Raw genomic sequence first — 27,205 nt, 5'->3', positions numbered from 1 at the left:
CCCCCCCCCCCCTCCCCTTAGCCTACGCCACTGTGTGCAAGGATTCATATCGTTAAAAATGAGCGTCGACGCGAGCGCTGTTCGTGTCGACATTTTTTCGCGGGTAATGGTTGCTGCATGGCCCATTCGAATTAGTTGGGGAGATACACTTCCTATCCCATTATTCGAGACACCAGCTAGTTCGGGTTGCTTTGACAGAGACGAATCATCATGTGCGCATCCTTCTCCAGAAGACGTTTTGTGGTTGAGCAGGATTTGCGCCGACTCAACCGTCTACCAACCCTCGGAGCGTCGGTTGACGGGCCTCTGCAGGGATGTTCAGGTCCTTCGTGTGGTTTGTGAGAGAGACTTATTGTATGACTTACATGCAGAACTACGCATTACACGACAATCGCATGCCATGCATAGTAGAATAGCTCGTCCAAAGCTTTGTCCATAGAGAACAAGTGTGCGTTTTCTTATATACTTTTTGTTTTTGTTTTTGTGGTGGTGCATGGTGGTGCTTCTGAAAGAGCTCTAAGAGAGTTCTAAGGGCACCGTGTGCCGACATATGTCTGACAGCCCGTCTGAGGGAAACCTAGGAAAAACCCCAGACAGCACAGCCGGCACCGGGATTGGAACCCTGGTACGTCCCAGTGCGACGTGGCATATGGCCAGCGCGCTAACTGGTGGCTAACTACTGGTGGTAGTGCTGATGAAAGGGCTCGCCGCTGTCGGCCTCACAGAGGTAGGCAACGTCACCACTGACGCCCTGGGGAAATATGCGTCCTGGGCCGACTTCTAAGGGAACTGTGCCTGCATATGTCTGAAAGCGTCTGAGGAAACCCAGGAAGAACCCCAGACAGCACAGCCGGTACCGGAATTCGAACCCGGGTACCTCCCAGTGATGACGTGACACGGCCAGCATTAACGATGAGAGATGAAAGACACTGAAAAGGTTAGCCAGCTGTAGGACTCGAACCGACATCTTCTGGACGCGTGTCTTCTTGTCCAGGGCTCTACCAACTGAGCTAAGCTAACACACCTCCCCACCGACTTCCAAGGGCGCGTCATCTGAAGGGACAAACCACCCACTGTCTCTCACTCATCCTCCTTTCACTCTTACATTTTTGCTCGCTCATACTCATACTCATGTGGGTTCGAGTCCCACAGCTGACTAACCTTTTCAGTGGCTTTCATCTTTCATCGTTAATTTCTTCGGCAATTTGAGGCTTTGTATGTATTTGTCCTTTCTATGTTGTTCCAGCCTCAGAACACCAGTTCTCTCATGGCCAGCATGCTAACCACTGAGCCACAGGAGCTGGTGAGCTGGTAGTGTGGTGGTGCTTGTGATGGTGAAAGGGCTCACAGAGGTGAGCAACGTCAAGACTGACGCCCTGGAGGAATGTGTACGTCACGATCTCCGTTTGCGGATCAGGGCCAATGGACGAGGAGGAAGCAGAAGAAGAGTAGCACGTGTACTAGACGTGAACGTCAGAACGTGGCTCACGGCCATTATCTCATTGGTAGAAGAAGAAGAAGAAGAACGTGGCTATTGCCGTGTTCTCATTTCACTAAAGACGTAACTATAACTTGATACCACATAGGCAGACCATCCAGGGTGTGTGCCCCGGCTGCTTCGTGACATCGTGTACGTTTCCAAGTAAGCGTGGTGTGTCGTCTAGGTCTCTGCCTGGGATCGACCTTGCAAGTAGTGTATGTATAAGAACATCCAATCGCAGATGTACGGGTGGAGCTGATCACCATGTTGTGCCCTGAGATATCGCCTTACATTATTGCAGATGATATACAGACGTTTACAGCGAAGTTGTTGCCATTTCTGCGACAGGAGGGTCTTGTGTCGCACCTTCATTTTCGGCTTTCTATCGCTCACCTTCGTCGTGCTGATTTGTATTCACTTCAATCTCAACGACCAGCCAATCCACCTCCACAATGTAGAAAGCTGGAACCAGGAGCTAAGCTACGAAGACAGGGTGAGACGCATCATGGAAAGACAGATCTTCAGGTGAAATTCTGATTCATAGCACAAACGAACTTGTGTAATGTAAACTGGTTAGAAAGTCCAGCGTCCTCTCGCGTTTCGCTACAGCTGCAGTTGTGCTATCTGCTGCTGCCTATAGCTTAGAGGCGGTGAAACCTCCGTAGAGACCTCCTCATACCTGAAATGACTTCCTGATCTGAAGTTCTTCCAGTCAATATGAGGAAAGTGACTGGAAGCAATTTTAGCGGTTGTGTGTAAATGTCCCGAGGGCGCATGGCAACAGGTCCACTGCGCGGCCCCTAGAATACATCGCATGCTCCTTCACCCATGCGCTTCTGCAGTTCTGCTCCTTGGCAGAAAGGCAGTGGGGCGGTACCGTAATAAATACGTAACTTCGTGTAGTGTGTTTTAACGTTTGTAACTCTTTTTGTGGGTCCCTCGATAGTTTGAACGGCATCACGTGACACATACTGTCTATACTATGTAGGAACAATTCCGCCCTAGACCACGAACATGATAGCGCGTGGAAGTCACAAGCTCTGAAGCTGCCCTGGTTCATGCGATCGGGAGTGATTAGACCGTCTCCCTCAAGCACGGTCTCCCGTTCTCAGAGAATCTGGCCTTCCAACTCCAGTGGCGACCGTATCGTGAACCAGCTCATGTATCTTCCACCGTATTACACCACTCATCAAACAGGCAACGGTATGGCGCTTTTTGTGTTCTGGCGGGCAGATATATTGACAACCTATATCTGGATCCACCCCACACACACGGCAACTCTCCTAGGGGATGGCGGGGGAGGGGGGGCTGACACTCAAGGTGAATGTTGCCATCAGGGACTCTCCGAAAAATCGCAATCTTGTAATAATGTGCCTCGGGGCACGGAATTCGGCTTCATGTCTGTGCATGAAGCGGGGGCAAAGTGCTTCATAGCCTGAAGCGTTTCTACCGGGAAGGGGGGGAGGGTGGCATTCTTAGATGACATTTGTGCAGTGCTCCGGAAAGTGTCCGGAAGGATTGTGGTGCTTACTGCGGCAAAGTGAGTGGCTGAGTAAATGCGCGCCCCTAACCATGTAATCATGAACGACGTCAACAGTGGTCTGTCTGCAGACTCATGTTTACCAACTTGGGGTTCTTTAACGTTCGCTGAAGTCTTAACACACGGCACATTATATTTAACGTCTCTCGCGGACGCAAAAGTGTGAAAGTGTCAGTGTCAAAGCAACCTGTACCAGCTGCCACTAAATTGCTGGCGTCCTCAGCCGTACTCGAATCCTCATCCTTAGGATCAGTAGGTGAACATGCTACCAACGGAGCCATCGAGGCCGGTCCCATCGAAGGAGCTGAACAAGTTACTCCGATATTGAGGTCAAGCACTCTCAGCAATAACACACAGTATCCACACAGTGCTTCAGTGGCTTGGTTGTCCAGCATACTCTGCTCGTTTCTTAGGCAGAAATGCACCGCACCTATATACCCTCCAAGTTGTTCTTTGTCTATCTAGCAATAACACTTCTGAGGGTGTCTTGTATCCTCGCTTTTCCAGGTACAAGGCTGAAAACCATAGTCCTGCACGGATCTTGGGACGACTTTGCAGAGGGTCGTCACCTGTTTGTTCGCGACAAATGTCCAGTGGACACGTGCAGAGTGTACAGGAGCGGTCTTCTCAACGAGACCGTCGACGCCATCGTTTTTAAAGATTACATCCACGCTTCCTCAGACAGGACAGATCCGCGGCAGATCTGGATCTTGTACATGCTGGAAAATCCCTACCATAGCCCAGTTGTTGGAGGGGAAGGATGTATCAACTGGACCGCTACTTATAGGTGATAATTGAATCAAACGGTTGTTGTGTGTGTCTGATTGTCGACGACTTTTTTTTTTTTTTTTTTCTTGCAGGCGAGACTCGGAGATCGTAACACCATACGAAAAATTCGTGTTATTCGATCCATTCGTGAAGAAACTGCCCCTCAATGGCAGGAACTTCGCCCAGAACAAGAGCAAATCAGTGGCTTGGTTTGTGTCCAACTGCCGAGCGGACAACTCGAGGTTGGAATACGCTCAGGAACTGCGAAAATACATCCAGGCACGCATTTCAGTAGCTAAGCAAGTTCGTGCACTCATATCTCTGCTTTTTCAGGTGGATATCTATGGAAGGTGCGGCCCTCTCAAGTGCCCACGGAATCAGTCGGAGCAGTGTTTACAAATGCTCAGTGAACATTACAAGTTCTACTTGGCTTTTGAGAACACCAACTGCAGAGATTATATCACGGAGAAGTTTTACAATGCATTGCGGTAGGTCCTGCGGTTGCGGCCCTAATGCTTTCAAGAAAGGTATCCGAAATAAGTTACGGGGTCCGTCGTAGCATTGCCCGGCTATTGATTTCACCGCAATGCGCCGTAACGAACTCGTCAGTAACGCTGCCTTTATGGTATTCAGCACGTTGTCAGCTCATGGGTGTTGCTGGTACTTTTTCGAATTGGGGGTACGGGGGTACGAAGAGTTCCTTGCGGAAGGGGGCATGAATTGGGGGGGGGGGGGCTAGAATGACGACACTTCAGCATAGATCATGACGACCTGTGTGTAAAGGTGTTCTCCACAAGTGGCCTCGCTGTCGTACGCCCACGTGACCTAACCTGTGGACGATGCTGACCCTGGTCGTGCTGACTTCTGAGACTCTCTCAACTCTTAAAAATATAGCATTATGCTCCAGAACCTGGCATTGTACTAGTCTGCAGGAGTACAGAGCCCTGCTTTTTATTGCGACAAAAAAGCGTGCAGTGGGAAATCTTCAGGTTCAGGCTAAGTACACTACACTACTGGTGCAATACACGGGGTACACCGATACCCCGCTGTGGTATGGGACGCTAATTTTTCTTCCACTCTCCAGTCATAACGTGCTGCCCATAGTGATGGGCGCCAGTAGGACGGACTACCAGAAGGTGGCGCCTTTTCACTCTTACATCCACGTGGACGACTTCGCGACACCCAAGGACTTGGCCGAGTACCTCAAACATCTGGACCGAAACACAAACCTGTACAACGAATATTTTGCTTGGAAAGGCACCGGCGAGTTCATCAACACTTACTTCTGGTGTCGCCTGTGTGCTATGCTTCATTCTCCTCCCCGTCCACCTCATGGGCATCACGTGTACGAGGACGTTTCTTCATGGTGGCACAAAGACGCATGCGTCGGAAACCGGCACAAAAGACTGTGGATGTTCGCACCACTGTGATCGCACAGGGACCGCATGGTCAACTGCTTGTGGGTTGTTGCTTCGTTTTCATTAGTACAACTGTCCTCAGTCTATTGTGTTTATTGAATACTATGAGTTTGTTTCGGTCAGCACGATGGCTTATGGCTTTTGTTTCGTATAGTCACTCGTTCAAACGGACGAACGGTATGTAACTGCAAAAATCCAATATCATAGATATAACTGAACTGAATTCCAGTATTTGCTGTCCACTCGCGGGTCCAGGCGTGGTTCAACGACCCAGTTTTCTCTTCTCTAGTGGGCGTGGTTGGTGGTGTGTGAGTTACCCCCCCCCCCCGGATTCAGCCCCCCCTGAAATCATATATACCTTTGTTGGTGCATCTGAGGGGGAAACGAGGGGAATCCTCTTCCCACCCCCTTGAACGCCGCTCCGAAATATTTTTCTGCCTACGCCACTGGTGACTTGCGCTAGGGGATGTTTGAACTGGTGACGCAGGAAATGAGACTTGTGATATACGTGGCACAAGCATATGTGTGGCAATGCATTAAACTTGCATCCGAGTGAATCCAAGCAAGCCCGAAAGACCAGATTTACAGATTGCTCGTTCGCTTCTGCGTTATGCATTGCGGCAATGCAGTGAAAACAAGCTTCAAGGGAGAATGCTTTGTCAGATCGCTCTCCCTATTTGCAGGAAACATTCTGCGTACTCAATGCTAAGTAAGCGACCGTAGATTTTGCAATTGTAATCCTTTGTTTTTGAATCATCAAGACAGTAATTTTCTCTCGCAATGGTTTCATGCGAGAGTTCGTTGCTGAAATTTAGATTAGGTCTTTTCTCCCTAAATATTCTTTGTCTATGCGAAGCTGAAGTATCATAGAATTAATTTCTAGTTTTGAGAAGTACCACCACCATAAGGCACACAATCTGCGATGCGTCTGGCAACCCTTGCAACATTGCTCCTGGAAGGTATCCTCACCTCCCACCACAGCTGCTGGCAGATTTCCAAGGTTGCGTGAAGAGCCGAAGACGCTGAATGCTGTTTCTCGGCGTGGGACAGCAATTGTAGATGACGTCACGTACTTGTGGAGAATCCAAAACTATAAGACCTCTCCGGCTTCTTAAGAAAATTCGCCGTTTGTGAACACACAGATGGCATTTATATTTTGCTTGTTGTAGTCTTTAAGCCAGGTTGATTTACAACACGACAACATCTCTAACACCGGCACACTAGACGGAGAAGAAAAGTATTTGACAAGACAACTGCTTACTCGCCACTGAAACAACTTTAATAAGACGTAATAAGTTTAATAAGGGTCGGTTGTCGAGCCTCTGCAGGACAGCTCGTGTGGAGAGGTACGGCAAAATCTGTTTAGGTTCTTTGTGCGGTTTGTGAGAGAGACTACACTGGCAACAATTGCACGTCACACACAGCCCAAGTGCCATTAGGATAGAATTGCACGTGAAGTCAACACGTGGCTTACGGCTGCTGCTGTGTTCTTTCTTCACTGAAGATCACTTCACACGCTTCTTGGTATCACAAACGCAAGACCATCCAGGGTGTGTGGATCAGTTTCTTAATCCTCTGTTCGTGACATCGTGTACTTTTTCAAGTAACCGTGGTGAATCCTCTAGGTCTCTGTCCTGGATCGACCCTGATTACAATGATGGTAAATTAGAAATTCACGTTGATGCACTAGTTGCAACCATACCTTTCGGGTATACGGCATCTTCATCTCGACCAAATCTTGATTTGGAATTTTGCCAATAGCCAATTGATGACCGATATATCCGACTTCTGTTCACTGCCGCTTGGCTACTGTTCGAACATTGCAAAAATATCATCTTAGTCGAACACGTGAATCAGCGGATTCTCAGATTACGAAGAAGTGTATTGCGAGTAGTGTACGTGTAAGAGCATCCGATCGGATATGTATGAGCGGGGCTGAACCCTGTGTACTGCAGTACGGTCAGGGGGTGCCCGTACACGACAGGCCACAGCCATGAAGCTGGATGACCAATTGAAACGAGGACTAGCTCTATGCTTCCCACAAGCGTTGGTAGCGTGATATTATGTCGCATTTGCATTGTTCGATCTGGCGCGTGCCTTTTTATTCTATTGAACGGCAAGGAGAGGTGGCCACCTTCACCCACTAGATAATAACGGATGTCGTCGTCCTGTCGAGATACTTGATCACCCGTGTCGCCTTTCATTATTGCAGATGATATCCAGACGCTTACGGCGAAGATGTTGTCATTTCTGCGACAGGAGGGTCTCGTGTCGCAACTTGATTTTCGGCTTTCTATCGCTCACCTTCGTCGTGCTGATTTCTATTCACTTCAATCTCAACGACCAGCCAATCTACCTCTACAATGTAGAAAGCTGGAACCAGACGGAACCAAATGTCAGAGCGGAATGGGACGACCAGGAGCTAAGCTACCAGGACAGAGTGAGACGCATCATGGAAAGACAGATCTTCAGGTGAAATTCTGATGCATTGCACAAACGAACCTATATGTAATGAAAACTCGTTCGAAAGCTCAGCGTCCTCTCGCATTTCGCTACACCTGCAGTTCTGCTATGGACAGCTGGCTCTATAGCTAAGAGGGGGTGAGACCATAACTGAATATGCACCGCGTCTTCTGAGATGACTTTCTGATCTGACGCCCTTCCAGTTATGAGGAAACTGGCTGGGTACAGTTTTAGCGGTTGTGTGTAAATGTCCCTAGGGCGCATGAAAGCAGGTCCACTGCGCGGCCCCAAGAATACACCGCATGCTCCTTCACCCATGCTCCTGATAGAAAGGCAGTGGGACGGGACCGTAATAAATACGCAACTTCGAGTAATATGCTTTAAGATTTGTAACTCTTTTCGTGGGACACGGTGGAGTACGTCCCTCGATATTTCTAAACGGCCTTACGTGACACATGCTGTCTATACTATGTAGGAACAATTCCGCCCTAGACCACGAACATGATAGTGCGTGGAAGTCGCATGCTCTGAAGCTGCCCTGGTTCATGCGATCGGGAGTGATTAGGCCGTCTCCCTCAAGCAAGGGCTCCCGTTCTCGGAGGATCTGGCCTTCCAGCTACATTGACGACCGTATCGTGAACCAACTCATGTATCTCCCACCATATTACACCACTCGTCAAAGAGGCAATGGTATGGCGCTTTTTGTGTTCTCGCGGGCCGATATATTGGCAACTGACACGCCGATCAAGTGGGGGCTTGGTAGCCTGACCTTCCCCCCTCCCCAATAGCGGATCCCGGGGGGGGGGGGTTGAGCGATCCCCCCAAGACGTCATTTTATACATTGGTTATCCCTCTCTCCAGCTACGCACTCCGAAAAAAAGAACGCCCCCCAAACTGAGGGCCTGTACTTGCCCCCTCCCCCCTACCGTAACTCTCCTGGGGGGCAGTGGCAGGCCAGCTGGCACTCAGGGATCAAGGACTCTCTGAAAAATCGCATGCTTCATGCGAATGGACATGACAATCTTGTAATAATGTGTTTCGATTCGAAGCACGGAATGACGACGTCTCGACGTCCGTGCACGAAGCGGGGATAAAGTGCTTCGCCGGGAAGAAGGAAGAGGGAGGGGGGGCATTCTGAGATGAACTTTGTACAGTGCTTCGAAAAGTGTCCGGGAGGATTGTGGTGCTTACTGCGGCAAAGAGAGTGGCTGAGTAAATGCACGTCCCTAACCATGTAATCATGGAGAGACGCCACAGTGGTTGGTCTGTGGATTAATTCTGGCCTCCGGGGGTTCTTTAACGTTCGCTGAAGTCACAGACGGCACACGTATTTAACGTCCCTCGCGAAGGCAAAAGTGTGAAACTGTCAAAACAACTTGTACCCTGCATCAAGTTGCTGGCGTCCTTTGGGAGTCTTTTCCCGCAGTCTTGGCCCGCATCCTTAGGATCAGTAGATGAACACGCTACCAACTGAGCCACCGAGGCAGGTCCCATCGAAGGAGCTGGACAAGTTACTCCGATATTGAGGTCAAGCACACTCAGCAATAACACAGAGTATCCACACAGTGCTTCAGTGGCTTGGTTGTCTAGCACACTCTGCTCGTTTCTTAGGTAGAAATGCACCGCACCTATACCCTCAAAGTTGTTCTTTGTCTATCTAGCAATAACACTTCTGAGGGTGTCTTGTATCCTCTCTTTTCCAGGTACAAGACTGAAGACCATAGTCCTGGACGGTTCTTGGGACGACTTTGCAGAGGGTCGTCGCCTTTTTATTCGCGACAAATGCCCGGTGGACACGTGCAGAGTGTACAGGAGCGGTATTCCCAACGAGACAGTCGACGCCATCGTTTTTAAAGATTACATCAACGCTTCCTCAGATAGGACAGATCCGCGACAGATCTGGATCTTGTACATGCTGGAAAATCCCTATCATACCCCAGCTGTTAGAGGGAAAGCTTGTATCAACTGGACCGCTACTTACAGGTGATACTTGAATCGAACGGTGTCTGTGTGATCGTCGACGACATCTTTTTTTTTCTTCTTTTCTTGCAGACGAGACTCGGAGATCGTAACACCGTACGAAAAATTCGTGTTATTCGATCCATTCGTGAAGAAACTGCCCCTCAATGGCAGGAACTTCGCCCAGAACAAGAGCAAAGCAGTGGCTTGGTTTGTGTCCAACTGCGTAGCGCTCAACTCTAGAATGGAATACGCTCAGGAACTGCGAAAATACATCCAGGCACGCATTTCATTAGCCAAGCAAGTTCATGCACTCATCCTTCTGCTTTTTCAGGTGGATATTTACGGAGCGTGCGGTCCTCTCAAGTGTCCACGGAATCAGTCGGAGCAGTGTTTAAAAATGCTGAGTGAACATTACAAGTTCTACTTGGCTTTTGAGAACGCCAACTGCAGAGATTATATCACGGAGAAGTTTTACAATGCATTGCGGTAGGTCCTACGGTTGCGTCCCTAATGCTTTCAAGAAAGGTCCCTTATAGTAATTTACCGTCCTAAGATTCAGACACTTCATTCTTATTCGATGTGCATGAGTACATGGCTAAGCATGTGAAACCGCACCACAAGGTTATGGTGCTGGATTTCCAATTTACCTAATATTGACTGGGTTAAGCTCAAGTGTTTGGCTCCGACCATCAGGTCTCAGAATATTTGTTACAAATGGCTTTCCAGAAGGTATACACGAACTTACCAGAAGCTCGAAATCGGTACTTGACCTTGTGTCCATTTCGAATTCTACGCAAGACAGCGATGTCACTGTCATAGAGCGCTTGTCCGATCACAGAGCAGTTTTTCTGAAATATTATCTCAACGCTTTTGAGAGAACGACAACGCGCGAACATAACTTCAAGTTAAAAACTTCAATGCTGCTAACGATAAGTGTCCCCTTGTACATGGATGATATTCTTAAGGAGTTATTGTGTTGTGTCGATGCTTTAACTGTAAATGACATATGGAGGAAATTTAAATCTTGTGTCCGTTATTGCATGAATGGGTTTATTCCCGACAAAGTTAAAGCCGTGAATAACCGGAACCCCTGGGTAACCCGGGAGATCATTCACTTGAAAGTACGGTTACATCGCTATCGGCGTGCTCGTAATTCAGGTAAGTTGAACACCACAAGGGAAAGTTCAAATTATCTGAGGCGAAACACGTATATTATACTTAACGTCGCAAGGGTTTTTGAAGTCAAACCCCAGAAAGTTCTGGAGTCACTTCCAAGAAGTACGTAGACCCATTGAGAAGCTACGTTCCAATGATACGCTACTGACTGAACCCACAGAAATAGCTATGACACTTAATGACCTTTTAACAAGTTGCTTTTTCCAGTTTGTTATCTAGTGCCCTTGACACATTATCTCGAGTATGATCTTGTGTGGCGCTGTGATATTTCTTTCGTTGTGTATTTGTTTGCTTTAAGCTATTTTTTGCTTGAACCCGCAGCATACCCATTCCCCCAGTGACAGTCCTGACGAGGACTAACATTATTGTAAAATAAAACACCAAATAGACACTAGAATGACGACACTTTAAACCTGACGGGTACTGTTCAATTTATTAGTATCACGACACTTGAGTATAGGTCATGACGACCTGTGTGTAAAGAAGGCAACCTCACCAAGTTACCTCCCTCTCGTACGTCCACGTGACCCAACCTGTGGACGATACTGGTGACCCTGGTCGGGGTGACGTCTGCTTGGTGCTTTATGCTCCAGAACCTGGCTTTGTACCAGTCGGGCCATGAGTACAGAGTCCTTGAGTTATAACTAGGATTCCGCGTTATTGGTTTTTATTTTTGGACGGATTCGGCGTATATGTTTTTCGATGTTTATTGATTTTCACGAAATCGGCGTTTTTCGATGTTTTTCCTGGCGTGTACATGGTTCACCTGACAGTTATCGGCGAATAGAAATCGCAGTGTAATTTCCGGACGACGGTCGTCCAACATGGCGTTGTTCGCTGCGGTGGCGTTTTACGACTAACGAAAAAGTAAACTCAAAATTTTTCACAACCATCACATTTCTGTATGGTTTTCAGATCGGCTTCAGCAAGTTGCTGGGGCATATGCAGCAATTTGTGTCTGTCATGTCCCTGTGTATTCGGTGTTTTTCAATTAAAACAGAATGAGAGGAAATTTACCCGGCGTATGTCTTTCGGTGTTTTTCGATTAAAACCGAAATCGCGGAACCCTAGTTGTAACGAAAGGATCTCTCGTCTTCTGCTTTTTATTGCGACAAAAAGGCGTGCGGTGGGTCATTCTCAGGTTCAGGTTAAGTGCACTACACTTCTGGTGCACTACACGTGGTACACCGATAGCCCGCTGTGGTATGGGACGCTAATTTTCCTTCCACTCTCCAGTCACAACGTGGTGCCCATAGTGATGGGCGCCAGTCGGACGGACTACCAGAAGGTGGCGCCTTTTCACTCTTATATCCACGTGGACGACTTCGCGACACCCAAGGACTTGGCCGAGTACCTCAAGCATCTGGACCGAAACATCGACCTGTACAACGAATATTTTGCTTGGAAAGGCACCGGCGAGTTCATCAACACTTACTTCTGGTGTCGCCTGTGTGCTATGCTTCATTCTCCTCCCCGTCCACCTCATGGCCATCACGTGTACGAGGACGTTCTTTCATGGTGGCACAAAGACGCATGCGTCGGAAATCGGCAGAAGGGACTGTGGATGTTCGCACCACTGTGACCAATGCACATATTAGAGATTATTACTGTAAAGGGAGCGCATGGTCAACCGTTTATGGGTCGCTGCTACGTTTTCATTAGTACAACTGTTCTCAATCTATTGTGTTTGTTGGATACTAAATAAGTTTGTTTCGGTTAGCACGATGGCTTATGCTTTTCTTTCGTACCGTATACTCAAACGGACGGACGTACGGACGGTACGTAACTGCGAAAACCCAATATCATAGATTCGAGTATTTGCGGTCCGCTTTTGGGAACTTCTCCATGCGTGGTTCAGCGAACTAGTTTTGTGTTCTCTAGCGGGCATGGTCTGGTGTTCTGTGACTTGCCCTGTCTGATGTTTAAACTGGTGACGCAGATGATGGACAGGTACGGGATACGGGCATATTTGTGGCCTTCATTTTGAAGTGCAATGCATTAGTTTTCCCCACGTGTGAATCCAAGTAAGCCCAAAAGACCAGGCTTAAATACTGCTCGTTCGCTTCTGCGTTATGCATTGCGGCGATGCAGTGAAAACAAGCTTCAAGGGGGAATGCTTTGTCAGATCTCTCTCCCTATTTGCAGGAAACATTCTGCGTACTCCATGCTGAGCAAGCGACCGTAGATTTTCCAACTGTCATCCTTAGTTTTTGAATCATCAAGGCAGTAAGTTTCTCTGGCGATGGTTTCACGCAAGAGTTGGTTCCTGAAATTTAGATTAGGTCTTTTTTTCCAAAAGAAGCCGAAGTATCATAAAATTCTAAAGTTCTAAAAGTTCTAGTTTTGAGAAGTATGACGTCATGGAGCACACAGTCTGGCAACATTGCTCGTCGATTGTCGGTTTCAATCTCCTCACCACCTCACCACGGCTGCTGGCAGATTTCTACTGTTGGGTGAAGAGGGGAAGACGTTGACGCTGTTGATTGGGGTGAGACACCAATTCTCGAAGACGTCACGCACTTTTGGAGAATCCGAAACTATAGGAGCTTTGCGGCTTCTTGAGAAGTTTCGCATGATGTTCACAGACGCCATTTATATTTTGCGTGTTGCAGTCTTTAAGGGAAGTTGATTTATAACACGGCAACATATCTAAAAGCGGCCCACTAGACGGAAACGAGAAGTATTAGACAGGACAACTGCTTACTCGCCACTGAAACTAGTTTAATAAGACGTAATAAGTTCAATAAGGGTCGGTTGTCGAGTCTCTGCAGGGCAGCTCCTGTGGACAGATACCGCAAAATCTGTTTAGGTCCTTTGTGCACTGGCAACAATTGCAGGTCACACACAGCCCAAGTGCCATTAGGATAGAATTGCACGTGAAGTCAACACGTGGCTTACGGCTGTTGCTGTGTTCTTTCTTCACTGAAGATCTAAATACTTCTTGGCATCACAAACGCAAGACCATCCAGGGTGTGTGGATCGGTTTCTTAATCCTGTGTTCGTGACATCGTGTACTTTTCCAAGTAACCGTGGTGAAGCCTCCTAGATCGACCCTGATTACAGTGATGGTAAATTAGAAACTCATGTTGATACACTAGTTGCAACCATACTTTTCGGATATACGGCGTCTTCATCTCGACCAAGATCAAATCTTGATTTGGAATTTGGCCAATAGCCAGTTGATGACCGATATATCTGACTTCTGTTCACTGCCGCTTGGCTACTGTTCGAACATTGCCAAAAATATCATCTTAGTCGAACACGTGAATCAGCGGATTCTCAGATTACGAAGAAGTGTATTGCGAGTAGTGTACGTGTAAGAGCATCCGATCGCAGATGTATGAGTGCAGCTGAACTCTGTGTACTGCCGTACGGTCAGAAATGCCATTTGCATTGTTCGATCTGAAGCGTGCCTTTCTATTCTGTTGAACACCAAGGAGAGGTGGCCACCTTCACCCATTGGATAATAACGGATGTCTTCATCCTATCGAGATACCTGTTCACCACTTGTTCACCCGTGATATATCGCCTTTCATTATTGCAGATGATATCCAGGCGCTTACGGCGAAGATGTTGTCATTTCTGCGACAGGAGGGTCTCGTGTCGCAACTTGATTTTCGGCTTTCTATCGCTCACCTTCGTCGTGCTGATTTCTATTCACTTCAATCTCAACGAGCAGCCAATCTACCTCTACAATGTAGAAAGCTGGAACCAGACGGAACCAAGTGTCAGAGCGGAATGGGACGACCAGAAGCTAAGCTACCAGGACAGAGTGAGACGCATCATGGAAAGACAGATCTTCAGGTGAAATTCTGATATGTTGCACAAACGAACCTATGTGTAATGAAGACTCGTTGGAAAATCCAGCGTCCTCTCGCATTTCGCTACACCTGCAGTTCTGCTCTATGGACATCTGCCTTATAGCTAAGAGGGGGTGAGACTTCCATGCCCATAGCTAAACGTGTCTGACGTCCTTGCAGTTATTGTGAGGAAACTGTCTGGAAACAGTTTTAGCGGTTGTGTGTAAATGCCCCCGAGGGCGCATGAAAACAGATCCACTGCGCGGCCCCAAGAATACATCGCATGCTCCTTCACCCATGCGCTTCTGCAGTTCTGCTCATTGGTAGAAAGGCAGTGGGGCGGGACCGTAATCAATACGTAACTTCGAGTAATGTGCTTTTACATTTCTAATGCTTTTCGTGGGACACAGCGTAGTCCCTCGATATTTTGAACGGCCTTACGTGATACATGCTGTCTTTACTATGTAGGAACAATTCCGCCCTAGACCACGAACATGATAGTGCGTGGAAGTCCCATGCTCTGAAGCTACCCTGGTTCATGCGATCGGGAGTGATTAGGCCGTCTCCCTCAAGCAAGGGCTCCCGTTCTCAGACAATCTGGCCTTCCAACTCCAGTGGCGACCGTATCGTGAACCAACTAATGTATCTTCCACCGTATTACATCACTCGTCAAAGAGGCAATGGTATGGCGCTTTTTGTGTTATGGCGGGATGATATAGTGACAACTGACATCACATGGGGGCTTCCTAGCGTGATCTCCCCCAGTAGCGGAACCAGGAGGGGGGGGGGCTGAGCGATAGGCCCCAAGACGTCAGTTTATACACTGGTTTTCCCTTTCTCCAACTATGCGCTCCGCCAAAAAGGACGGCCCCCATCCTCTCACCGCAACCCTCCTAAGGGGTAGTTGCAGTTCAAGCTCCACTGGCAGGCCAGCTGGCGCTCAGGGATTCCGGGACATGCGAACGGACATGACAGTCTTGTAATAATGTGCTTCGAGGCACGGAATGACGGCGTCTCGACGTCCGTGCATGAAGCGGGGACAAAGTGCTTCATAGCCTGAAGCGTTTGCTCCGCTAAGAAGGGGAGGGGTATTCATAGATGAGCTTTGCACAGTGCTTCGGAAAGTGTCCGGGTGATTGTGGCAAAGTGAGTGGTTGAGTAAATGCACGCCCCTAACCATGTTATCTTGAGAGACGCCACAGTGGCTGTGCATTAACTCTGCCCACCTGGGGGTTCCTTAACGTTCACACAGCACATCGTATTTAACGTCCCTCGCGGAGGCAAAAGTATGAATGTGTCAAAGCAACCCGTACCCTGCCACCAAATTGCTGGCGTCCTCGGCCGTTCTCGAACCCGCAGCCATAGGATCAGTACACTGTTAGAAGAAAAGGTATATAAAAGGTATAAAAAATGTATAAATAAGGTCTAGAGTACGACATTTATACCTCATCACCACTGTCTATACCCTGTTTAAACCATGTGTAAGGTATAGATCTCTGATTCTATACCTTCCGCGGCAGCTAAGGGTATAAAAAAGTACTTCTATGTTACGATTATACCTTCAGTGTTTTGTATACCTTTTCTTCCGCAACATCTGGGATCACATTAATTTGTGACGGCGACTATATCATCTCAGTTAAACAATAAGTTGATTTAAAAACATAGTAAGTAATACGGTAGCATTCTAATTATATTGGGTAGTGACATCTGGAATCCAATTGTTTGATCCCAAAATAAATAAATTTACACGCCCTCACTTCTTAAGTTGCTTCCCGGGCGAAGGATGGTCTCCACCATGTGTAGCCGCGGTGTGTTGTATATATGTATCTGTTCTCCAGCAAATGCTAACTGCTCCTGGAAATATTTTCCTAATATTTGTTGTTGTTGCTTCTTGGTTTCCAATTTAATGCTAATTGTTACTTAATTTCTTTCCTCTCCGATTCACATCCATGCTTTGTGAGTTTGTGCGCGAGAGTCTCCAGGTATTCTTTTTCTTTTCTTTTTTTTGTTATCGTTCCTTTGGTCCTTTTTTTTCAATATTTGTGGAAAGCTGCGCTGGGAAGCCGCTACTCGGATATGACGCTGAAACACATCGAATATTACCGTTTTCTTCAATTATACCCCCAAGGTCTTCAGCATATACCCTCAAGGAGGTATATCTTTATACCCTGAGGTGCAAATAATATACCTTCAGGGAGGTATAAAGATAGTATACCTTGAGGAAGGTATAGCGTTTATACCTCAAAAGGTATGCGCCCTGGGACAAGCCGTTTATACCCCAAAAGGTATAAATTTTTCTAACAGTGTAGATGAAAACGCTCCCAATTGAGCCATCGAGGCCGGTCCCATCGAAATAGCTGAACAAGTTACTCGGATATTGAGCTCAGGCACTCTCATCAATAACACAGAGTATCCACGCAGTGCTTCAATGGCTTGGTTGTCTGCTCGTTTCTTAGGCAGAAATGCACCGCACATATACCCTCCAAATGTTTCTCTGTCTGTCTGGCAATAACACTTCTGAGGGTGTCTTCTGTCCTCGCTTTTCCAGGTACGAGTCTGAAGACCATAGTCCTGGACGGTTCTTGGGACGATTTTGCAGAGGGTCGTGACCTGTTTGTTCGCGACAAATGTCCGGTGGACACGTGCAGAGTGTACAGGAGCGGTGTTCTCAACGAGACCGCCGACGCCATTGTTTTTAAAGATTACGTCTACACGTCCTACAGGAGAGATCCCGGGCAGATCTGGATCTTGTACATGCTTGAAAGTCCCTTTCATAACACAATTCTTAGCGGGAAAGGATGTATCAACTGGACCGCCACATACAGGTGATACTTGAACCGAACGGTTGGTGTGCTTGTGTGACCGTCGACAGCATCGACTTTTTTTTTTCTTTCTTTCTTTCAGACGTGACTCCGACATCGTAACACCGTACGAAAAATTCGTGTTATTCGACCCATTGGTGAAGAAACTGCCCCTCAATGGCAGGAACTTCGCCCAGAACAAGAGCAAAGCAGTGGCTTGGTTTGTGTCCAACTGCGTAGCGCTCAATTCTAGAATGGAATACGCTCTGGAACTGCGAAAATACATCCAGGCACGCATTTCATTAGCCAAGCAAGTTCATGCACTCATCCTTCTGCTTTTTCAGGTGGATATTTATGGAGCGTGTGGTCCTCTCAAGTGCCCACGGACTGAATCGGAGCAGTGTTTACAAATGCTTAGTGAACATTACAAGTTCTACTTGGCTTTTGAGAACGCCAACTGCAGAGATTATATCACGGAGAAGTTTTACAATGCATTGCGGTAGGTCCTACGGTTGCGTCCCTAATGCTTTCAAGAAAGGTATCAGAAATAAGTTACGGGGTCCGTCGTAGCATTGCACGCCTTATGTTTTCACCGCATAGCGTCGTACCGAACTCGTCAGTAGCGCTGTCTTCGTGGTATTCAGCACGTTCCCAGCTCGTGGGCGTTCGCAGGACTCCTTCCAATTTGGGGGGGGGGGGGCACGAAGTGTTCCTTGGGGAAGTGTGCAAAGCGTTCAACCAAATCGACGCTAGATAATGGAATGATGACGACACTCGAAACCTCTGATATGCAGCGAATCTGACGGGCAAGGTTGAAATTATTATGACGACACCTGAGTATTGGTCATGACGACCTACGCGTAGAGAAGGGAATTTCCACAAGCGACCTCCCCCTCGTACGCCCATGTGGCCCAACCTATGGACAATACTGGTGACCCTGGTCGTGTTGACGTCTGAGACCCCATGGACGCTAAAAATATAGCATTATGCTCCAGAACCTGGCTTTGTACCAGTCGGGCGGGAGTACAGAGTCCTGCATTTTATTGCGACAAAAAAGCGTGCAGTGGGACATTCTCAGGTCCAGGCTGAGTACACTACGCTACTGGTGCACTAGACGTGGTACACGGATACCCCGCTGTGGTATGGGACGCTAATTTTCCTTCCACTCTCCAGTCATAACGTGATTCCCATAGTGATGGGCGCCAGTCGGACGGACTACCAGAAGGTGGCGCCTTTTCACTCTTACATCCACGTGGACGACTTCGCGACACCCAAGGACTTGGCCGAGTACCTCAAACATCTGGAGCGAAACACGAACCTGTACAACGAATATTTTGCTTGGAAAGGCACCGGCGAGTTCATCAACACTTACTTCTGGTGTCGCCTGTGTGCTATGCTTCATTCTCCTCCCCGTCCACCTCATGGCCATCACGTGTACGAGGACGTTCTTTCATGGTGGAACAAAGACGCATGCATCGGAACCACAGGGAACCACGGAACCAGTGTGATCAATGCACATATTGGAAACCATGGTGAACTGTCTATAGGTCGTTGCTTAGTACAACTGTTCTCAGTCTATGGCTTATGGCTTTTGTTTCGTGCCGTAGCCCAATGGACAAACTGTAGAAAAACGAACGGCGTAAATCCAATATCGTCAATTTACGTGGAACTGAATTTGGAATGTGGAATTTGAACGAGGAAGTACATTTGCTGTCCGCTCGTGGGAGCTTTTCCATGCGTGGTTCAGCGAACTGGTTTGGTGGTGGTGTGACTTGCGCTACGGGTTGTTTGAACTGGTGAATCATAAAATGGACTTCATTTTAATTGCAATTCGTTAGTCTTTCCGACGTGTGAACCAAGCAAGCCCGAAAGACCAGGCTTACAAATTGCTCGTTTGCTTCTGCGTTATGCATTGCGGCAATGCAGTGAAAACAGCTTGAAGGGAGAACGCTTTGTCTAATCTTGTTCCCTACCAGGAAACATTTTGCATACTCAATGCTGAGCAAGCAACTGTAGATTTTGCAACAACTGTCATCCTTTTTGTTTCTGAACCATTTGTGTTTGAACCATTTGTTTTCGAATTTTCTCTCCCGATGGTTTCGCACAAGAGTTTGTTGCTGAAATTTGGAAAAAACTGCTTACTCAGAGCTTAAATAAGATGCAACGTTTAAAAAATTGCAGGATGGTTATGACTCGTGTAACGCGAAATTCAGCGTCAGCTGTGAGTGTGCCGAAATGAAGCCGGATGAAAATGTGTAGACAAATTTCTTTAAACGTGAGTATTGACTTGTGGTCGGTGAAATGGTTCCCGAGGTGAGTGGTGTCCTGTACAAGGGGGCTGTTCTGGAACACCATGTCTAGTTGTGGGTTGACGGATGTCGGTACAGAGCGGAAGGTCCAGTTGTTCGGAAAATCGCTTGGGGAAAGTGGTGTTCTTGGCCAGTGAAACGTCCATGATGTCTCCGACGACGAGAAGCTTGTGCGTGCGGTAAGCCGCAAGTACACACACGCGAGTACATTCCGGCGCGACCACACACAGCGACCACGAGCCCTCTGGGACGCTGCAGGGCACAAATTTCTCCGACGGCGTCTCAAGGAAGGGTGACGTCAAGTGGTGTAGCCACTACTCCGGCACGCAGGTAGATGGCAACTCCGGTTGCGCTTGACACTGCGACGCGCCCCGCAGCAGCACTTGAAGCCGTCGACTCTTATCGGTCGCTCCGTCTCCATCCACGTCTCGGAAAGACACGGAAGTGATGTCTTACACGGAGGACATAGTCGTATGCAACGTCTTCTGCGTGCAGCTGTACGGAGCGTACATTTAGGGCTGCGAGTGTCAGTGTAGTTGGGGCTTGTGTAGTTGTTCCACGCACTGCGTAGTGATGGTGCGTTGGCAGTGCTTATGCAGTCGATAAAATTCGTCCGCAGAAGTCCTGTCGGTATTCGCCTTTTCGTGATAGAAGTTGAAAGTCATTGCCATAGCTCACTCAGCTATCTCACTTTCCATCGATAGCGGTTGTCAACGGGCGGGATTCTCCTCCTTACTCCCAGCGCTGAGCGCACATGCGGTCACAGTTTTGTGCGGACATCCGACGCGATCTCGAGAAAGTCGACACTAAAATTGTACACGCTGTAAAATTGTACAACTAACAACACTCGTGTGTCTTCTTCTTCTTCTTCGTCGTCGTCGTCGTTTTCGTTCACGCCGCTCCTGTGATTCTTCCCCTTGTCGTCGTCGTTGTGCGGACATGCGCGAATGCCGACGACCACCATACAGCTGGCGCTGTTAAAGCAGAAAGTAAGCTCACAAAAGGGCATCCAAGCTATTATGATCTTTGTTGTCAATGCGCCCTTAAACTCCCAATCATCAATCATCATCATCAGCATCCAAGCTGGTGTATAGTCCACGCAACTTCTTGAACACGTGAACGTTCATCGGGCTTTCGGGTGTATTCTATCTCTCTTGAGATAGTAAATCCATCGATGGGGATCTCGCATACCCGTTTCCAGCCATTTATAATACGAAAGTAAAATAGAATACAGTGAACCCTCGTTAATATGACCCCCGATAATCTGACACACGCGCTTTACGACCATACTCCTGGGGAACAATGCAGTGAAACCTCTGCAAATCCCACCGGTTAATATGACAATTCCGCATTATGACCAAAATTTTCGGGAACGACCATGGTCATAATAACGAGGGTTTACTGTATATAAAAAAGAGTTTTTTAGTCCGCAGTGGCACGCCGCTTGCAGTGAAGGAAGCTGAGTGTAAGGAAGAAGAAGAAGGTGGTGGATCAAAACGCACGTGATCGTCCCACGTCGCACGTGACGTGACTCATTAGAGCAGAAGAAGAAGATAGTCCCTTTCGAGGCATTCGCTAGACATTCTTCCTCAAGCACAAAGTGATACTCCGTGAAATAATGTGCCTCGAGTTCTTTGTGAAGCTGATCCTCCTTTTCTGCAACAGAGGAATGCTACCCCGTAACTTATTTCTAACCGCGCTATCGTTCTCCTTCGTCATGCTCGTCTGTCTTCAGGCGAAACTGAGCCAGCGGCCGGTCCATCACCTCGATTTGGACTTCCTCTATGTAACACCGCCCAATGATAGCGAGGTGACGCGTGACGAAGTGCTCAGCTACCAGGAGCGCGTCAAGCGGGTCATGGAGCAGCAGGCGTTCAGGTATAACGATCCGCATATAATAAACATTTTTCGACAACCTTCAGAGACAAACGTTTTCTAGGCATCCGTTGGTGGGCCACAAACACGGTAGCCTGTGGTTTTCGAAAGGCTTGATGCTGCCTTGGTTTATGATGGGAGGCGAAGTGAGGCCGTCGAATGTGAGATCTCGGAATCGTAGCATCTGGCCTAGGGAGTCCAGCGACGACCGCATCGTGGATCAGCTGATGTACCTTCCGCCACTTTATTCCCATCCGAATACCAATGGTAAGGTGGTTAGGTTAATGCACGTCGCTTTGTGTGCTCTGGGGCAGAGCGATTTCAGATGGTTCCAGGAGCATCTGGTTTTTACAGAAGAGACGGGGGTTTCGGAGAGATGGCGCATGATGGCAGGAGGGTTCACTTTTAGGCACAGTTAGCGCAGCTAGGACTTTATGTTGTTGATCCTCAGACAAAATCAAGTGTCGTCATATGTAGACCAGAGAACTTGTGTCCATGACCTGCATTTTATGAGCTTTGAGGGGTGGTTAAGGTACCGCCCGTGCTGTGCAAGTCCACAAGTATAGGCGCGTCAAGAACTTGACAGCAGTGATTTCACTGCAGAATCCAAGCTGAAGACCATTGTGCTGCACGGAGATTGGGACGATTTCAAGCAAGGACGGCAGCTGTTCACCAGGAGCAAATGTCCAGTGGACAGATGCCAGGTATTCAGAAAGGAGACTTTGAAAAATATGCAGGGCAAGGACGTGGACGCCATGGTATTCAAGGACTACATGCCGGACATCCCCAGAACAGATCCGAAGCAGATTTGGATTCTCCACCTGCTAGAAAACCCTATGCATACTGCTATCACTGGCCCACCAGGTGTCATCAACTGGGCCGCAACATACAGGTGAGCCCAAATGCCAAGCATCCGCCATTCATGTTGACTCAACTACATACTATGCCACGCTGGAATTTTCCCAGCACCCCCAAGACAATAGAATCCTGATTACGGATGTATTTTGTATCGGGATACCTTTTTTAACTGCACAAAAAATGCGTTAGGACACTTTCAATTTTGTCATTAGCTTACCCACCCGACTTGGCAGCCATTAGGAATAAGGTTGCTCGTCCAGTGAGGTGGCTAATTAACGTATATATTTTAATTAGGTGTTTTCGTTACTTAACTCGACGCTGTTTCTTTAAAATCCTGAAACGCGCACGCACGTTGAGGTACCCATTGCAAAAATGAAGCAAAGCGCGTCTCAGCCCTGAGGAAAGCGGTGTTCATACCACGCCCACGACCATCTCTATAATCTACCACGTCTACCGTCTCTATCGGCTAGTCGAGGTGAAGCAGGTGTAAGGACGTGATCCATTGGTGGATAAGGGAGTGGAAGAGTGTCCTTTTGCGCTTCACGGCGACCACCCGCGACAAAAATACGTAAAACCGAAACCAATAATTAGTGCAACAAATGACCCGCTTCGGTGACAGATTTTTCTGTAGGTCCACTGAACAAAGGGGTAGTACCCATTTTAATGCCGACAGCGCCATGCTTTAGAAGTTATATTTTTTTACGAAACTCGTTTGAATTTTTATTTCAATTTTATTTCACACGGTGCGGATCTTGTAGATGGTATCGGACAGATACTTGTAAAAAAGAAAGTTCGTCGATTGGTGCACCCGTTCGCGAATTATTTAGCCCGGGGATTTAACTGAGACACCCTGTACAATGACTGCCTCAAATTCTGCTCCTCGCATTTCCCTGAAAGCATCTACTTAAAAGTGAATGAAAATACCTTTGTTAGTTAGCTCCTCACTGCATGCACAAGCACTTTTCTTCCTAACGGCCGCCAAATCGGTAATATAATTTTTTGTTTTATTTATTTGTTCGAATGTCAACGCAAAAAGCATTACTTAGTTTTGTTTTACGGTACCCATGCGAGCTTCACTTTTACAGGAGTGACTCTGTCATTGTGACACCCTTCGCGAAGTTCGTCCTTTTCGATCCTCTGGTGAAGCAGTTACCCCTTATGGGGAGGAACTTCGCAAAAGGCAAGAAAAAGATGGTGGCCTGGTTCGTCTCCAACTGTTTCGCGTCGAACTGGAGGCTCGAATATGCCAAGGAATTGGGAAAATACGTACAGGCAAGTAGTTTAGAGACAGGCTGGTGGCCAAACAAAGAATCATGGGTAGGATCGCGTTGCATATTCGAGCGCTAAGTGCAGTACCGGCGTCTATACTTTTCGCTTCCGGGGGTAAAGTGGAAAATCCCCCCCCCTCCTCTGTATTCTTGCTCCCCGAAAGTTGTTTTTGCGTCCCTTTAGGCAGACTCAGGAAGAGGGGTAAGGGGGGGGGGGCTGTTTGCACCGGCTTTGGCCAAGTGAAGGGTCGGCTAATACAGTCAACCCTCGATTTATGAACACCCTCGGTTCCCCGAAAAATCGTTCATAAATCGAGGGATTCATAAATCGAAAATTCAGTTAACTGAGTACTATCGAGCAAATGCAACAGTATTTCCGAGTTGGGATTGTGTTTATAATGCCATATATTGTGTAATTTTGCTTTTGACCATGCCTTTTGCTGTATCAATCTCACAAAGAACAGACTTTAGCGCATTCACATAGTTTATTATGCAATACTAAATTGTTTAATTTTGCTTTGGACCATGCCTTCCGCTGTGTCAATCTTGGAAATAAGAGATGTCACCACATTCGCACTGGACCGGTCTCGGATTTCCTCCGGGATTTTTAACCTCCGTTTATTAATCTCCGTTTATTAATCTCCGGGTGACAGCGACCACCTTATTCATCAACTGAGGTCAGGAACACTTGGTCGCACAAGGTGCGACCAAGTGTTCCAAAACCCGTTTGTTGTTTGGATTTCGAGGGGTTAAGAACCGAGGGTGGCAATACTTGCAAAACGTTTGTCCGTTCAGGCGTCATTCGTAAGACCACGGAATTATCCCTTTGAAGGTTTCTGTTAACCTCGGAACAATCCGTTCATAAATTGAGGGCAAAAACGCTGGGCAACTCCTAGTTGGTTCCCAGAAATTCCGTTCATTATTCGGATATCGAGGTTCATAAAACGAGGGAATTCATAAATCGAAGGTTCATAAATCGAGGGTTGACTGTATATGAAAACTGGTGCATTGGTATTGGTGATATCGGTGCTTTCATCACCGACCTTTCTGTTGCCGGGCAATGTGACTGACAGTCGCACGGAAATGGATGATAGCAGTTACCCGTCTCTATTGGGGCTGCGTTATGCCATAGTAAGTCATCAACTGTACGTCACTTAGCAGCCATTTGGGCCACTAAAATGTGTGAACAGCTTGTGTGTGAGTGGCCTAGGACAGTATATACCTCAGCTGTGGCCTGTTTTCCAGGTCGATATCTATGGACAGTGTGGGCCCCTGAAATGCGACAGACACGATCAAGAACGATGCCTTCAAATGCTCGACAGGGACTATAAGTTCTATCTATCCTTCGAGAACGCCAACTGTAAGGATTACATCACGGAGAAGTTTTATAATGCACTATGGTACGTTGCAAGTCCAGTCAGGCTATGAGATCTGCACGATAGTTCTCTGTACCTCGAAAGAGGAAACCCATTGTGCGCATTCAGGGGCGATTCAGGGGAGGGGTGGGCGGACGTCGTGACACGTGCCCTTAATTTCTGTCGCCGACAGTGCATGTAGTTGTTTCGGTGTTCAAACCGCCCCCCCCCCCTGAAATCTTACCTTTTGTGTACTGTATTGTAGTGCATTTGGGAGAGGGCAACGAGGGGTAGCCTCCATGTAAAGTCGTAATAGTACATCTCCTCAAATGTCTGGCTATGTTAGTCTACTGAGTAGGGCATAGAAGTGGATGGGGCCCACGAAGAGGGTTCGTGGGCCTTTCGTTCTAAACAAAGTCGGTTGTCTGAAAATGGGGGGGAATTTGAGGGGTGTACCAGCAGCACGCACTGTGCAAATGGACTCCTTGTTCAAATTTACTATCCCACTACGGACATCGCAAAAATTCAGAATAACGTAACATTGTGTGTAGTTTTCCTTGTCACGGAATGTCATTACTTTCTATTACATTCTACTTTTATTACAACAATCGTGTCATTGTCCCCTCTTGACCACTGTTCCAGGCATAATGTCGTGCCCATAGTGATGGGTGCCAGCCCCGATGAATATCGAAAGGCAGCACCCTTCCATTCTTACATCCACGTGGATGACTTTGAGTCTCCTAAAGACCTAGCGCGATATCTCAAAGTACTGGACAGCAACAGCACCCTCTACAGCGAATACTTTGTCTGGAAAGGTACTGGAGAGTTCATCAACACCTTCTTTTGGTGTCGTCTGTGCGCATTACTCCACGCCCCACGGCCACCATCACAGAGCTCTAACTACTACGAGGATGTTGGAACGTGGTGGCACCATGGTACATGCCGCACACCAAAGCACAGCAAAAAGTGGCTGGTGACTACGTCAAGAGACTGAGAACATCTTCAGCTGTTGCTATCACTACTCGTTTATCTGATGTCTATAATTTATTCTTGCTCACTGTATTAAAATATAAACGCTTCATTTGTTGCACCTTCATCCCATACACGGAACATAAGGATGTCTTTAGAAAGCAATACACAAGAGGCCAGCATTCCCTGACACTACAATGCATTGAATTTGAGCCGCAAGGTTTCTCCACAATATTCATCAAGAAGCCTCAATGTGCATAAAATGCACAGGTATGCTGATAGTGCACTGCACCAAACGAACTTCCTTCACATTATACTATACACAAAGTTGTCCATTTGCTTTAAGGAACGCTATGATCCGGTATATATTAAGGTTCAATGTACAAATTTGTCGAAGGCAAGTTCACAGGTGCCTGACTTTACGAAGGGGGGAAGAAGAAACACATTTAACACCCCATAGTTCCTTAGATCAACTAATTAACTACAGTCAAACCTCGCTTTACGAACACCCTTCGTTTCTCAGAAAATCGTTCGTAAATCGAGGTATTCGTAAATCGAGGTCCGGGGAGTGCAGTGCACAAATACCTCACAAAAACACGGGAAATTGATTTGAATAAGTTTTATTTTTGAAAATACTGCGTAATTGTGCTTTGCACGATACGTTTTGCAGGGTCTATCCTGTTTAGAAGAGATGACAGGAAGTCTGACACTTGACTCATCCACCCGGTCCTCAAAGTACCATTTCGCGCGCGGATGAGACTGTTTCCAACGGTAAATATCACGCTTGTCACCGGCTTTTATGACTGAACGCCTTCTCTTGGAACTGCAAGATGTTTCCATCTCGGAGACTTGGTCCAAACTCACAACCGTTCGGCTGTAAACGCCCGAATTATTCTTTCAGGAAATGGTGAATCATGTTTGTGGAACGTAGCGACGTTGGGACATTGTATGTTTGACCTTGACAGCATGTACTGAGGAACTTTCATTATCCTCCGGTCCATTGGCCTGTCCTCGGAACGTTCATAACGCCCGTTCGTATATCGAGGTCGGAATGGCTTGGCTACTTTGGGTCCGTTCCCTAATAGTCCGTTCATAGTTCGGATATCGAGGGTTCGGAAAACGAGGTCAAAATACACGGAAAAAGTTTTGGTTCCCTGTGGAGC

General features: G+C 47.5%; 3 protein-coding genes across 6 annotated transcripts; all 3 read left to right on the top strand.

Moving 5' to 3' along the window:
• The first annotated feature begins 1,526 nt into the window (after positions 1-1,526).
• Positions 1,527-12,532, top strand: LOC135393844 (glycoprotein 3-alpha-L-fucosyltransferase A-like). 2 transcript variants are annotated; one of them, XM_064624152.1, is made up of 7 exons: positions 1,527-1,695; positions 1,782-2,005; positions 2,469-2,683; positions 3,528-3,807; positions 3,881-4,067; positions 4,122-4,276; positions 4,873-5,328. In XM_064624152.1, exons 2-7 carry the CDS (start codon positions 1,782-1,784, stop codon positions 5,216-5,218), a joined length of 1,407 nt encoding a protein of 468 aa, XP_064480222.1. In that variant the 5' UTR covers positions 1,527-1,695; the 3' UTR covers positions 5,219-5,328. The 2 variants fall into 2 exon arrangements, with proteins under 2 accessions (XP_064480222.1, XP_064480221.1); XM_064624151.1 differs by lacking the exons at positions 1,527-1,695; positions 1,782-2,005; positions 2,469-2,683; ... (1 more) ...; positions 3,881-4,067; positions 4,122-4,276 and adding exons at positions 7,419-7,678; positions 8,145-8,359; positions 9,373-9,652; ... (1 more) ...; positions 9,963-10,117; positions 12,044-12,532 and having other exon boundaries at positions 5,054-5,247.
• On the top strand, positions 6,642-19,232 carry LOC135393841 (glycoprotein 3-alpha-L-fucosyltransferase A-like). 2 transcript variants are annotated; one of them, XM_064624149.1, is made up of 7 exons: positions 6,642-6,866; positions 14,352-14,611; positions 15,076-15,290; positions 17,156-17,432; positions 17,512-17,698; positions 17,753-17,907; positions 18,582-19,232. In XM_064624149.1, the coding sequence occupies exons 1-7, from the start codon at positions 6,861-6,863 to the stop codon at positions 19,099-19,101; spliced, it is 1,620 nt and encodes a 539-aa protein (XP_064480219.1). In that variant the 5' UTR covers positions 6,642-6,860; the 3' UTR covers positions 19,102-19,232. The 2 variants fall into 2 exon arrangements, with proteins under 2 accessions (XP_064480219.1, XP_064480220.1); XM_064624150.1 differs by lacking the exon at positions 6,642-6,866 and adding an exon at positions 13,660-13,777.
• A 1,942-nt stretch (positions 19,233-21,174) lies between these two features.
• LOC135393845 (glycoprotein 3-alpha-L-fucosyltransferase A-like) lies at positions 21,175-26,154 on the top strand. 2 transcript variants are annotated; one of them, XM_064624154.1, is made up of 7 exons: positions 21,176-21,337; positions 21,453-21,595; positions 21,657-21,859; positions 22,196-22,484; positions 23,536-23,722; positions 24,964-25,118; positions 25,716-26,154. In XM_064624154.1, exons 2-7 carry the CDS (start codon positions 21,576-21,578, stop codon positions 26,065-26,067), a joined length of 1,206 nt encoding a protein of 401 aa, XP_064480224.1. In that variant the 5' UTR covers positions 21,176-21,337; positions 21,453-21,575; the 3' UTR covers positions 26,068-26,154. The 2 variants fall into 2 exon arrangements, with proteins under 2 accessions (XP_064480223.1, XP_064480224.1); XM_064624153.1 differs by having other exon boundaries at positions 21,175-21,595.
• Positions 26,155-27,205: the final 1,051 nt, after the last annotated feature.

This window comes from Ornithodoros turicata, chromosome 5, assembly GCF_037126465.1.
Source record: "Ornithodoros turicata isolate Travis chromosome 5, ASM3712646v1, whole genome shotgun sequence".
Taxonomy (NCBI): Eukaryota; Metazoa; Arthropoda; class Arachnida; order Ixodida; family Argasidae; genus Ornithodoros; species Ornithodoros turicata.
This window is presented reverse-complemented; position numbering and strand designations above follow the sequence as displayed.

Coding starts and splice junctions, on each gene's coding strand:
- LOC135393844 (XM_064624151.1), top strand. CDS start 5,152: ATGGTGGCACAAAGACGCATGCGTCGGAAACCGGCACAAAAGACTGTG. Junction 5,248..7,418: donor GACCGCATGGTCAACTGCTT/GTGGGTTGTTGC, acceptor TCATTATTGCAG/ATGATATCCAGACGCTTACG. Junction 7,679..8,144: donor ATGGAAAGACAGATCTTCAG/GTGAAATTCTGA, acceptor TATACTATGTAG/GAACAATTCCGCCCTAGACC.
- LOC135393841 (XM_064624149.1), top strand. Junction 17,699..17,752: donor AACTGCGAAAATACATCCAG/GCACGCATTTCA, acceptor CTGCTTTTTCAG/GTGGATATTTATGGAGCGTG. Junction 17,908..18,581: donor AAGTTTTACAATGCATTGCG/GTAGGTCCTACG, acceptor TCCACTCTCCAG/TCATAACGTGATTCCCATAG.
- LOC135393845 (XM_064624153.1), top strand. CDS start 21,336: ATGTGCCTCGAGTTCTTTGTGAAGCTGATCCTCCTTTTCTGCAACAGA. Junction 21,596..21,656: donor ATGGAGCAGCAGGCGTTCAG/GTATAACGATCC, acceptor AACGTTTTCTAG/GCATCCGTTGGTGGGCCACA. Junction 21,860..22,195: donor TTCCCATCCGAATACCAATG/GTAAGGTGGTTA, acceptor ATTTCACTGCAG/AATCCAAGCTGAAGACCATT.